Raw genomic sequence first — 14,561 nt, forward strand, 5'->3', positions numbered from 1 at the left:
AGAAGGGAGAGCCTTCCATTTAAGGTAGGAGAGACTCTGTCTGACATGTTGTGGTTGGTCTACCTATTTTGTGACTGAATTTTATCCAAATTGTTAGTTGCAAAAATATCCACCCAACAGATTGCATAGCTAAGGGCTTAATTTTTGAATCAAGAATTTGTTATAATTTCTCTCCATTTCACTTATCTCTATATTTTCACTCCATAACTTAGTCTAAGATTGATATATACTAAACCCAGCCTCTGCACATCAAATGGGGTTTGAACCTTATAATTCAAGAGGAAAACCTTCTGAAACAATTCGTTGCTTATTGTGAACAATTTATGACCATTGGTATTGTATACAGTAAGATCTAGTGTTGTTCATTCTAGTCATCCATTCAACTAAATACCAACCACCTTCCCTGAATTAAACTTCATTAAATTACAAGCTAGAATTCATTTGCATGATTTCTTGAATAGTATATTGAATAATTTGTCCCCACTTATAAAATTAATAGGGTTTTGGATTTTGGCATTGCAGTCCTCAAGAAGACCAAGGAAAAACTCAACACTAGTGGATCTTGTGAAGGATTTCATTTCCCAAGGCAATAATTTAGTTAGGTCATTTGTGGATATTTGTTTGGAGGACATTGTGGCTAGGGTTTATTTGGATGCTTAATCAAGACTCAAAAATAAATCACATAAATATTTATTGCACTAGAATATTCAATAGTGCAAACCTAAGTCACAAGGTTCGAGTTCGAGTTCGAGTTCGACGACTATAAAATTCGGATGAAATTCGACAAGGCCAAAAAAATCGACTTTAAATTCGCTTTATAGAATTTTTTTAGTATTTTAAACAATATAAGTATGTCCAATAAATTATCAAGATAGTTTAACATTACAACATAAATTTGAAATCTTTATAAAAGAATCACATTTTGAAAATAAATACAAATACAAGTAGTTTATAATTTTTAAAACATTAAACTTATAGAACAAATTATAGTAATTTGACTTTATCATTTTATAACATAAATTCAAAATATATTGATATTTTATTTTAATTTTTCTAAACAAAATTAAAAATTAAAAAATACTTTGATTTACTACATTTAAGATTACACATAAACAATAAATAACTATTAAAAAAAATTTAATATTTTAATAAAAAAATTATACACTTGAAAAATAATAAATTTTCTTTCATATTACTAAAAAAATAAAAAAATTATAAGACACAAATTAAAAATTAAAACAAAACAAAATGCAAAATTATAAAATTAAACATTAAACAAAAACTTAAATGTCAAATGTTGAACACTAGCGATAAGCAGGTATTCGGCGGCAATTTATTCGAGGGCAGGAGCTCGACAGTCGCCATGATACTGGATCATTTGCTGTGAACACTTTTCTATCGATGGACTGCCCTAGCTGGACTTTATTTTTTTAAACTATGGAACGATTAAAATGAAAAGCCGGTGAATGGTTCTGTACGAATTAGAGGACGAATTTAAACGAATTTTTTAGATTATGCTGAAATTCGGAAAATTTCGAACTTCATGCATGAAGTTCGCCGAATCCTGTGACACAGGTGCAAACTATATTTTAATTAGACACGAGAGTTTACAACAAAGAGGAAATAATCACTTATTTTCTCTTCATGAGTTTTGGGAGTGACCGGCTTATGATAACTAACCCTTCTGTAGAATATAAATATGATGGTTCTAGTTTGTGGGGTTTCTGCAAGTCGGTCTCCAAATTTTATGAATATAATCTGAGATTAGAGTGAGGCAGCGAGGCATATATAGCCCAATTTCCTTTTTGATTTGACTTTCCAATGTTTCTCAAGGATAGCCACATGGGCTAAACCTCTTGAAGGAGGATGACAACTAGTTGATGACGCTTTTCTTTCTTTGAGATCAGGATATTGCATAACAATGTCAATTTTTTAATGAGTGGCAAGACTTTATGTGGCTAAAATACCTTGGTCCATGAATCCTATTGGTTCATTATGGCATATAAGACTTTGCATTGGGTAAAAGAAATGTTCTTTAAGACAACTTGGAGTAAATGGGGTTCATCTAACAATTTGTAGTATATATAGGTCCACTAGTACAAGAATAAATTTAGAGTGCTTGCCATGAGGCAAGCAATGTATAATTGCTCCACTGCGTTGGTTGGAAGAATTGGGCCTTTAGGGAACTAGTTCAAAGGCCAAGCCTTGAGTCTGCAGTAGGATAGCATCATCGATTCTCACCAATAGGGACTTATAGTTGAGATACATGATTAGGCCAATTTGTGTAGGATCCTTGAAAGCAAAGACCTCAACCAAAATTCTGCATATGGGTACAAAGTGTTGAAAATACAACCGTCCACTTTTTATTTATTGTGGTCCTCTACAGTTGCTTGATAACAGATGAAACAAAGGTTGTGCCAATGTGCCGATAACCTTACACATAAATGCTAAATATGTCACAGAGGAAAAAAGCTGCTTACAATTTGACCATGATATTAAAATTTGATCTTTAAACTAGGGAGTTTCAAAGGTAAGTGCATGATTAGGACCAGGACACCTCTTTAGACCAAATTGGGGTGACAAAGGAAACATTAAGTGACTTGAAACCTGCAAACTTCAAAGTGACACTAAAACAAACAATCCTCATTCTTCCATCAATATCAATTTGCTTTACCAACCTGCTTGCATATAAACGCCACTATCCAGCAAGCTAAAACCTCATAGTACCTTTACATGTCAAAGAAAAGAAAAAGTGTATGCTAGAAACCCCAAAAGGCTAAATCTGCTATAGTATTAACTATTCAGTATAAAAACACACACAACAAAGGACCCAAAACACTAAGCCAAAAAAACACAAATCAACAAAATAAATGATCACTAAGAGAACAAAATAACTAATGGAACAAATAGATAAATAGAGCTGACATGAAGTGAACAATGGAGGATGAACAACAAAATTTTCAAGATCAGCTCCTCCTCTACAAATTGCGTATATTTTCAGGTTTCAAGTTTTCAACGGTCAAACTGTCTGGTCAGGCTAATAATTTAAGGGAAAAGCAAATAATACAAACTGTAGAGATTTCAAGCTATGTAAAGGCGGTAGGTAGTGTGGCATTGGGTGGTTCACTAGATGCAGAAAACAAAACTACTAGACAGAAGTACATTGCCTCTAGCCAACTCAAGCATGGATTGATGGGAGTTTGGACAATTCATTTTCTTGGCATGGTGTTAGAGTAAGGGAAATGAAGTAATTATTGAATTTGCTATCTAGACTGAAGAAGACTAATTATTGAAATTATAAGGGCATTGAAGTCACCACTACAGGGTTTAAACCATACAATCTTCTATGGAGCTGTTTGGAGTGTAAATATTGGCAAGCCTATTTTTATAATTTAATAAAATAATTTTCTTCCTACATTAATATTTTCTATTCTGTTCATGTTTTACTGCCAATGATGCCAAATGTGTAACATCCCGTTTTCTCGGGTCTTAAATTAACAATTAACATACTCAAAGAAATACAGCTATTACTTCAATTTCATAGGAAGATAGTTGTATCAGTCATTTTCATGTGAATGAAATTTACTGTTAAAATCAGTTAGACAAAATTTCCTTCACTAGAACTTAAAACACCATCAAGGAATTTACTATAGAAATTTAAATCCACATACCAGGCAATTCGAACTGATAAATAATTGTAAGAAGGCTTCTGCAATCACCCAAATTAGTCCACCAATACCACTATAACAAAATCATATAACGACCACCACCCAATACCACTATATCAAAATCAAATGACGATTACTATTAAGAACCACTATATAAAATTAGGGCATCACAAACCATTGTATCAATTACCATTGGATTATTTAGGGCTTCTGATACCATTGCATCACTTAGGGCTTTCGATACCATTGACTCAATTAGGGCTTCCAATACCACTGTATCATATAGGGTTCCAGTTTCCATTGAATCAATTAGGGCTTTAGATAACACTATATCATTCCTTTCCTTTCGATTACTTAAATGTGGCAATAACTCAAGATTAGAAAATATGCTCATATTCGATATTCATATAAATGAAAAACAATTCTTAAATCTATCTCTTGCATCCAGGTGTAAAATAACTGTAACGATGAATTAACTCAATTAATCTTACCTTCTTGCTTATACATCATAAAAGTGATAATACCCATTTTCAACAAACAATTGAATGCATAGCTTATCTTTGATTGTTGTACGTTTGACAACTTGAGGAGAGGTGAAACATTGTCAGGGGTTTAACCACCCAACCTCAGACCTTAACTTTATCCCCACACAATCTCTAACGAGAAAAACCCTCCCTGCTCGGAATAGACAGGGATCATCTAGTCATCCTATGAGCATCCTGGTATTAACCACACCTCTCGACTTGACAACAGGAGGTACATTAAACAGGATCTTGCATGAGCTATTAAATGTTTCCTTATAAAAATATTAAATCTTATCATGTCATAACTGATATTGATTCATATTATTGCAGATTCCTTTCTCTCACCTCATCACCCATTTCCTTGGCTACACAGCCGATTGAGTCCTAGGTGTTCGAAATTCTCAGAACAACCAGTTTTGTCAATTATACAAGAAGATTACATCCATCTAGCATTTCACTATCTGTGGTTACATGATTATGTTCTTTAAAGATTTCAGGATTGATTTTTAAATTCTATATCTAGTGGTTTAATGATTTTTGGATCCACACTTTGGTTACTAGGTTATCACTTGCCATGAACAAGGCTAATTATAAGAAGTTCAATCAGCAGATTCAAACAAGATATCAATTTACGGCAAATGGTTGCTTCTAGCATTTCACATTTTGTAATTTAGAACTTAAAAAAACTCTCTGTATTTTAGCTTCCATCATTTTAATACTTTATGATTCCAAGACTTGGTACTTTACTACTAATCATAACAAGGTTTTCCTATGATTATACAAGATTGAATATAGCTTGCAATTCTATTGTTAAGGAAATAGAAAGACTTAATTGATTATGAAGGAAATAAATTTAACAAAATGGAAAGATTGTTCATTCACATGACCTGGTATTCTATTTGGAGTTGCCAGAGCTTGCTGGACACCAGATATTAGTTCTTCTTCAATCAAATTCTCAGATTGTAATGGCAATTTCGACTTCAAAAGAAAATAAATATGACAGTATGCATGAAACGTCAAAACTTAATCTGTAGAGGCTCCAAGTTTGCCAAAGGTTTGATGGTATTGGAAACCTGAGCTCAGAGTATGGAACTAATATGTGGAATGAGGAAAAGTCAAGTTACAAGGTTCATTATGGAAAGATATCTCCCGCAATAACACTGTCGGGTATATGAATTACAACAACGACTTCTAGGCATACCATACAATATCAATCTTAGCATAGAAAAAGATCACTTATGATAGGGAACAGAGCCAAAATGAATAAGGGAAAAGTGATAACAGATAGGACGGTCGGGAATGTGTTCTCCTCCCTTACGGTAGCAAGAGACTCCCCCACTCAATATTTAGTCCAAGCTTTAAAAGAACAAGAAGTTGAAAACAAACACAAGGTAGGAAGAAGTTAGGAGAAAAAATATGGTGCCCGACTCCTCTCATGACTTCCTTAAATGGAGAGCAAAATATGACTCCTTGGCTCCCACCGGTTACAAAAGATTATAATCGATTCAAATTCCAAATGATTAAACTCGAATTCCAAGTATTAAATCGATTAAAAACAAAGAATATTAAAAAGGAAAGAAATAGAGTTGGAAGATTATAATTCGAAAATTATGATAATTCAAATGTTATTATAATTCGAATATTATTATAATCTTATATGTACATGTAAACATCACTTTATTAAATTATTAAATTATAATGGTGCCAAATCATTTTTTATATTATGTGCATGTATATAAATATTTATCAAAATAATATGATGAAAGATAAATTAAAATCCTTTGAGATATGTTTTATATTTTAACTCAATTATTTTATATTTCTCAATTTATTTATTTAAATAGCTCATGTGGGTCCCATAGATGTATCCTGTTTCAAGTCGCTAGGTTCTCAACTCATCTACCTAGTGATGGTGATGCACTTGTGCCTAATTCTTTTTTGACAATGCTTCCACCCCTTTGACATGTTTCGTGCAAGGAAGTTCTCCGCAGTTAAATTATATTATCATAATAAATTATTTAATCATAACGGCTAACCATCTTCTCAATTCCATGAATTTGTGGCAAATGATCAACTGGCTTGTTATCTTCATTTTGAAATTATAATGACTAAGCATCTTACCATTTCACAGGATTATAAACAATTTAACTGTCAACTGACTTCATGTGAACCTCAACGGCTATATTTTAAATTAGGTCAAAAAGTGGGATGTAACAAAATGCCAATGTGGTTGTCTGTTTTTTTATTGTTTTTGATTGAACATTTTGACACAAACTATGTTTACATCCCAATTACCAGTATAAAATTGATCTAAAATATTTGCTATTTGGATGAGTTTTTCTTTTGGCAAATAATTCTTGTTACTCTCGTCTTCTTAGCATCATCTGAAACATGAGTAATCCTCATTTCTTTTATTCTAGAATCCTTTGAAGTCTTTTGATGTTTATTCGACTGTCATACTAATGTTTTGTGATATGCCACAAATGATCTTTATCAATTACAATTTAATTTGATGATGTTAGGTTTTGTATAGGCCATATTTGTGAATCTTAAAACCCAAGTTATCTGCAACTGTAACAAATGATAAGTGACAGGAACCTCGGTAACTGTAACTATTTTTCTTGATTGTGCAATTTGAAAGTGAACTGATACTCTAGTTGCAAATGATAATATTCATTGTTCATATGTTTCTTTTCCAAAGTACCTTGAACATATTCTCTGAAGAATTTTAGCTTTACAAAAAATTGACAGGGAAATTTTCCTTTTTGACTAGCATGCTGCACATCTACAATCTTTGATGGTTGAGACTAATTCACAAATAAGTAGCCATAATCATGATAGTCAAGTGAAAACAGTGTGTGTGGTGGAGCAAGGATCAGTTGCACACGATCAGGTACATATCTATCAACCAAAGCTGCATTCGAATAGATTTCCAGGTCTATTCCAGCCATAGCTTAAATGTTTTATCTTTGTCCCATTTGCACAACCTATGGGTGTCTTGTTATTAGTACTCAATACATTTTTAGAGCAGTTTATTTCAAAGTTCCTCTTGGTACCTGATTAAAGATATTGCTATTTTCTCTGATAAGTAAGTATCAATTGCATTCTGTTGTTTAAACATGCCGGAAAGGGAGGGTGTTGCTATAATATTAACACATATATACGTTCTTTACAACTCTCTCTTTATAAATTGAAGTTTGATAGCATTTCAAAACAATAATGTTTGATATGAGACATGCTCCTTATATGCTTTGCTGTGCTATGTAGTTGGCATCACTTTTGCATTCTCTAAATGAAATTGCAATTAATTTATTTGGTAATTCCTCCTTTTTTCTTGGTAACCTTCAACTTAGCTTCCATGATCAAAGAATATCTCCATTACTGATTCTGTAGGTTCTGACTCCATCTGGTCTTTTGGGGCATGTTGCACTTGAGTGTATTTTTCCCAAGTTCAGTATTATCATTTTCCTAGGATTTGAACCCAGGGCTCCATCATGCAAGCCCTTTTACCTTTCCCACTTAAGGTCATGAGAGAGTATAAAATATGTAGGCAGGCTTGGGTCTGTGATACAGTTAGATCTGACCTTTGCCTCTAGGTGCCGTATGGCATCACATACAGGTGGGCTTGTATCCATGCATAACCATCTATGTCTGGATACCATCATTAATGTTACAAGGTCCACAGGTCAATAAAGTGTCTTTTAGATGTAACTGATATGATGTTAAACACTAATAACTTACCTCACTTCGCTGTCCACCAGGTGTCAATGAATAGTACAGTTGGAGTGTTACCATTTTGGAGACAACAGGTACACCCTATGTGACCATTAGAGCTGGACATCTAGAAGTTACTTGCTGTGTGCGGGTAGTAAATTCCCACTTTTGTTGCAAAGGCCACATCTTTCCAATCTAGGATACATCAGGAGCAAATACCTGTTGAAAAAGTATATTGTAGCAATTTTATAACAATAAATAATATTTAATATCTCAAAGGATGCAAAGCATAATATATTTAATTGCATTCTACACATTGAATGTATCACCCTCAAATCTCTTAAGTGAATCTGTACGGCACATTAAATCATGCAGGGTTGTTAAAATTAGCATTAGTGAATTTCCATGAAAGAATTAATGCATTGTTTAGTAGAAGGAAAGCCATAGGAAGGGACAACAGTCTCTTCATATTAGATTATAACTTGGCAAGCCAATGCACCAGTAGAAACAAAGAAATCCGTCACATCCCTTCTATTCAGTTCATCCAAATCATTAATTGACCAGATTATGCATATGTACCAAGTAGTAACATGAAGATGAATAATTTCATCTTGTATTGTGATGCAGAGTAAAATCCCATTTCTCAAAACTTTACCCAAATCTGCAGGATGACAACCAGGTAATTAATTCCTCAACTACATTTTTGCATTCCCAGCTGCATTTTTCCCACTTACATTCAGCCTCGCTATAATTATTTTGGACGGTTATAAACTTATAATAGAGTCCATTACATGACTCTTCAACTACCCACTTTGTTAAATATTAACCATGATATTCATACTGGTCTGAGAAGAGTAGACCACACCTTAATCTTCTCCCATTATATCATAGAAAGCATATATATACACTAGACTTGGCATTAAAATGGGCGGCGATCCTCGGCAGAAATTATATCTTGTACTAACTATAACAAATTGTTATGTTAGTCAAACATTGTATTATTTCCTTAAGGCGCCGATTTCTACAAGTGGTCTTTGGGCCGACCTAGAGAGGGTCATGTCCCTTTAACATGCCCTTTGGTTTTGATATAAAGGGTAAGTGTAATTGTAGTTTGAGGACACACAATAAACACAAGTCTGCTCCCTCCAGCAATAATACTTATACGAATTTATTGCAGATATAAAACAAATTCAGATTAGAGTTAAAGGTGATAACTCCTACCTTCAGAACATTAAGAAGATCATCTTCAGCAATTCAAAGGATATTATAGGAGTCTGAGTTTTAGAACAAAATTTGCAGAAACTTTACATGGTATTAGAGATCTGGTAGTCGAACCTAGGCTCTGCAAATTAAATAATCAGACCTTATATATATCTAGCATCATTCTCCTATCTTCAATGGCATACACAATCAGACCCGAGGACAGGTTTGATGGGAAAGAACACTTTGATGCCTGAAAATTCAGAATCATGATGATTCTTGAAGAAAATGATGTCAAATAATTTGTTGAATCAGCATCTAGACAACCTATAGTTCAACCTCATAAATCCTTCTAGATTAAAGGAAATAGGAAACCTATTCAGATCATATTAGATGGAGTGAAAAATGTTAGCCGACTGGATGGTTTCGGCGGTATTTTGTATTCTGTAGCCGACGGTCCGGCGATGTTTCTGTAGCCGACGGTCCGGCGATGTTTCTGTAGCCGACGGTCCGGCGGTGTTCCTGTAGCCGACGGCCCGGCGATGTTTCTGTAGCCGACAGTTTGGCGGTGTTTCTGTAGCCGACGGTCCGGCGGTGTTTCGGTATTCCGTAGCCGACGGTCCGGCGGTAAATAGTTTGTAACGGATAGAATAATTGTGGTCGACGGACTTCTTCGAGAAGGTTCGGCAGTAGTATTTATATCCCGTCTGGGATCATTGTAAATCATCATTCATCATTCATCATTCATCTACTGTTGCGAATAATAATATATGTTCTGCTGTTCATGTTCTATTGTCTGTATGCATTAATTTAGTTTACTCGTACGGTAAACATTTGGTGCCGTTGCCTTATGAATCTGGAAGGTGGGAGGAATGAAGATTAATGCCAAATCAGCTTAACAAGGATCGGAATAAGGTGAAGGGAAAAGATGGAATCCGTATTGCGCAAGAGAATTTAATTCTAGCACAGCAAGCCGAACGTCGACAAAGATTTCAGAGGATTGCCGACGGAAATCGAAGTGCGGAGGAATTGTTGGAGGAGACTCGGCAGCGGGTGGAATTGGTGGAAGAAGCACGGGAGGAGTTCTTAAATTTGTGTTCGCCAAGGGAAGAAAATTCAGACGGGAGAGCATCAATTCGCACGGCTTGCGGTGCCGACGGAGCACAAGCGTGGAGTGACCTCTTCGTCCAGGATAGACTTCCACGGGAAACAATTTTGGAGGATCCTCCGTCTTCACCAAGGTTCGTAGCTGTCGACACCTCCGGTGTAGGAGTGCAGACCGCCGGTGTGGGACTGCAAACCTCCGGTGTCGGAGACCAGTCCGCCGGTGTGGGAGTACAGACTGCCGGTGTGGGAGTGCCGACCACTGTAGGAGTGCAGACCTCCAGAGTTATGGCAGGACCCAAAGAAAAATTACCAAAATTTGAAGGCGATGGTACAGCCGACCCCCTCTGACATTGTAAGACATGTGAGACGATCTGGCGGGCAAATGGAATCACAGATGCCGACGAATGGGCCAGGCAATTCCCGGCAACCCTACGGGGTGTCGCGATTGATTGGTTTTCGGATATGGATCCGCAGAAGCTGGATACATGGGATAACATTAAAAAGGAGTTCTTGGCCGAATTTAAACTCTTGCGGGATGATAATGAAATTGTAGCGGAAATTTTCAATACCAAGCAAGGGAAGCACGAAACTGTTCGTGTCTACGCCAGGAGATTGAAAGACTTAATAAACAAAATGGAAAGCAAGCCAGCGGACGGATTGCAGAAAAGGTGGTTTGTGGACGGCCTACGCTCGAAACTGCAGAGGAAAATGAAAATTGTGCCACCGTCATCATATGCCGATGCTTACAACAGAGCCCTCGATCTTGAAAGTGCGCAGAAGACAAAGAAGAAGAAAACCAGCTCCTCTGACTCTGATGATGATGAATCCGCTCAGGATGATAGCAGCGACGACGAAGGTAGTAACAAAAAGGTTCGTGCCTTACAGAAGGATATGGTTTGAATGATGAAGGAGTTTAAAAATATGCAAAGAGAACCAAAAAGTAATGAATTGTGGTGCACGGAATGTAAGACTGACGGTCATACTAAAGGATCGTGTCCAAAGAACCAATTTTGTGACATTTGTCAGATCATGGGCCATTCGACAAAGGAGTGCCCCATTAACATGAAGACAAGAGGACCTCCGCAGGTGTTTCTCACATAGGAGGCTTCCCCGTCGGGTAGTAGCGGAAACACGAATACCGCCGGTGCTACATCTGGAGGATACAGGAATAATAGCAGAGGGAAAACTAACAACAATGCAACCAATAACAATAATGGAAGCCGAAGTCGAACCTAGTATTATGCAAATGGACGGCCGATCGTTCAATGTCGAGCGTGTAATTTGTCGGGTCATTTTGCGCGAGATTGTACAGTGGCAAACACACCGAAATTATTATGCAGATGGTGCGGACCCGGCAATCACGAAGATTCCAAGTGTCCAAAGGCTGGAGTAAATTTGATCACTGTCGGCACGGATGTAGAGGAGGTTCTGACAATTACACGGAGGCAAGCGGAGGAAAAGAGAAAAGTGGGGGAAGTGCAGGCGGACATTGCAAAGGCATTGTCGGTGGAAACATCTCAGTTGAAGGACATCATCGGCACCTTGGCAAAGAACTTCGTAGAACAAAGCATTGTACGACAGATCTTACAAACAGAGATACCGGTCAAGATAAGTGACCTCCTTCTCACAATGCCCCAGTTACGGACGGCTATTCTGAATCATACACCGTTTTCGAAAGCACCGGAGGACACAAGAAGGAATAGTAGGGAAGTGATGACAACAGACCCAATGTTGCTGGCACTCACCTCTGGACGGCATCCGGCGATCGTTGAGATGGGGATTTTGGGAAATGTTTTGACAGAGACAATTGTTGACGAAGGGTCTGGCGTGAATGTCTTACTGGAGGATACTTGGAAGAAGTTGGGAAAGCCGACGCTGTGGCCACCTGCATTTCAGTTGCTCACGGCAGACCAACATGGAATCAAACCGTTGGGAATTCTGAAAGCGCAACTGGTAACAATTGGTACGCAACCATTTTTATTGGATTTTGTGGTCATTCCATTAAGAAGAAAAGGCTATGATGCTATTCTGGGACGGGATTGGTTGGTGCAAGCAAAAGTAAAACATGATTGGAAACGCAATACCCTATCAATGGAGCGTGGAGGCAAAAGATTCATAATTGACTTGCACACGCAAATGGTTGGTGAGGAGGCAGCATTGTCAGATTCTGACAGTGAAGGCGAGAGTGATGATGAAGGAAAGAGGAGAATGGAACCGGATGAAGGAGTATTGAGACTTGACGGAGGATCGAATGACGACAACCTGGACTCGGTGAATGGCCTTTACCACTGGCAGATAGAAGACTACGAACTCTTTCCGAGTTGTAATATGCTAGGGGTCGACGAAGATGAGAAAAAGGAGGAAAATGAATGTCCGGAGGAATGCAGGGAAGTGGAAGAGGGAAAAGATGCCATGGCTGAAGCTGAGGGGAACAACATACAGTCTGAACACAGAAAAACGAAAAATCCCATTCTCCGGTACATGGTGAATAGACCGCGCGGAAAGAAAAGGTTACATCGCAGCATAAAATTAGTGGAAGGGCACCGACAGAAAGGAAATAATCCAGTTGCGCGACGACCGCAGGCACAGTGGGCGACGGGGGTGGCACAGAACAAACGTAAGGTATACGACAGCCAGAATGAAACCAAAGTGAAAAAGTTTAAGGGCAGATGGGTTGGACCATATCAGATTCGGAAGGTCGGCGACAATGGAGCGATCATATTATCAACTTTGGACGGGCAGAAGGTACCTCCAGCAGTTAACAGATCCAAATTCAAAATATATGGTGCTAGGAAGACTCCATCGTTGTCACAAGATGGCCAGCTGACTCCGTCGTCGTTGCAGAATGGCGACGCCTGGAGGCAAAATGGAGGTACCTCTGTTATTTGATTTCTTTTAAAAAAATTGAAAAAAAAAAAAAAATGAAGAAAAAAAGAAGAAGAAGGTAGCGGCCAGGAAGTCCCGCGGGTAGGAAGGGACTCCCGCGGAGGGTAAAGCCCCGTGGGATAACTTTACTCCGGCAGAGAAAGGAGGACTGATAGCATAAGTTCCTCCGGTAGAAAAAAAGAAGAGAGAGCCACCGCGGGCATTATATTTTATAAAATCCTCGCCGTTAACCGCCAGTGAAAGAATAGTCCGCGGGTAAGGAAACAAAGCCCGCGGGTAGGAGAAGAACAGGCCGCGGGGAGAACAAAAAGGCCGCAGGGAGAGCATGAAGGCCGCAGGTGACGCAGGAATCCGCAAGGAGAACAGGAAGGCCGCGGGCGACGCCAGGAAGGCCGCAGGTGAGGACAGAAAGGCCGTGGAGTAGGACGCGGGCGCCAGTCAGAGGTTCAGTACTAAAAAAAGAAAAAAAAAAAAACGTCGACAAAATCAAGTTGTTCAGAATGAGTGACAGATGATGCCAAAGGGAAGGGGACGCATCCGTGGTTGCCAGAAAGAGTGCAGAATCGGCAGATAATGATAGAAATGGTGTGATCCGTGCATTCCTGTGTGGGTTGCGAAGTGTTAATTTGGTCTTAGCGGCAAGGGGCGCTGCCCCTCAACCTCGCCCTGTACTGTGACCGGGGCGTTGCCCCTGGACCTCGCGGGGGCGCTGCCCCTCGACTCTGCCGGGGGTGTTGCCCCCTGGACCCCCAGTCGTGGCGGATATCAGTCGTGGGAGTCTGACCAGTTGAGAAGAGTTGAAGTTGCTGCAGGCATGGACTTTCTGTGTACCAGAGGCAGTGGGAGTAGGTGTTGGTTGTGAGGCTGTCTTGGTGGATGCGTAGAGAGCTCGGGAGGAGCTGATCATCCGGTTGGAGGCAGTGCAGCGACACTTGGCTTAGGGTACCGAGGAATTGAAAACAGAGAAAGCAGCACAGGTGGCTATCAAGGTCAGCTTGAGGAGACAGTATTGTGTTAGCAGAGGCTACAGATGTAACGGGATGAATGTGGAAGTGATATGACAGAAGCAGATTTCTCTTGTTGTAGTCACTCTATTAATGTATTTTGTTTGTTAATTTGTCTCAGATATTTTGTCAGTCGTCAGGAGACGACTTTTCTTTTTGGGGGGGATGGTGTTAGCCGAGTGGATGGTTCCGGCGGTATTTTGTATCCTGTAGCTGACGGTCCGGCGATGTTTCTATAGCCGACAGTCCGGCGGTGTTCCTGTAGCCGACGGTTCGGCGGTAAATAGTTTGTAACGGATAGAATAATTGTGGCCAACGGACTTCTTCGAGAAGGTTCGGCAGTAGTATTTATATCCCATCTGGGATCATTGTAAATCATCATTCATCATTCATCATTCATCTACTATTGCGAATAATAATATATGTTCTGCTGTTCATGTTCTATTGTCTGTATGCAT

The 14,561-nt window shown here is 38.6% G+C and overlaps 1 protein-coding gene across 1 annotated transcript in view; it reads left to right on the forward strand.

Moving 5' to 3' along the window:
- The window catches only part of LOC149539317 (Cobalamin biosynthesis CobW-like protein), a 187,245-nt gene that overhangs the window by 96,190 nt on the left and 76,494 nt on the right, over positions 1–14,561 (forward strand). The window contains exon 6 of the mRNA XM_089800623.1: positions 6,966–7,085. Within this exon, the coding sequence (XP_089656749.1) occupies positions 6,966–7,085 (120 nt within the window). The remainder of the gene's footprint in view (positions 1–6,965; positions 7,086–14,561) is intronic.

The sequence above is a fragment of the Cupressus sempervirens genome, chromosome 9 (genome assembly GCF_028749045.1).
Source record: "Cupressus sempervirens isolate cs-2001-9-10 chromosome 9, ASM2874904v1, whole genome shotgun sequence".
Lineage (NCBI taxonomy): Eukaryota > Viridiplantae > Streptophyta > Pinopsida > Cupressales > Cupressaceae > Cupressus > Cupressus sempervirens.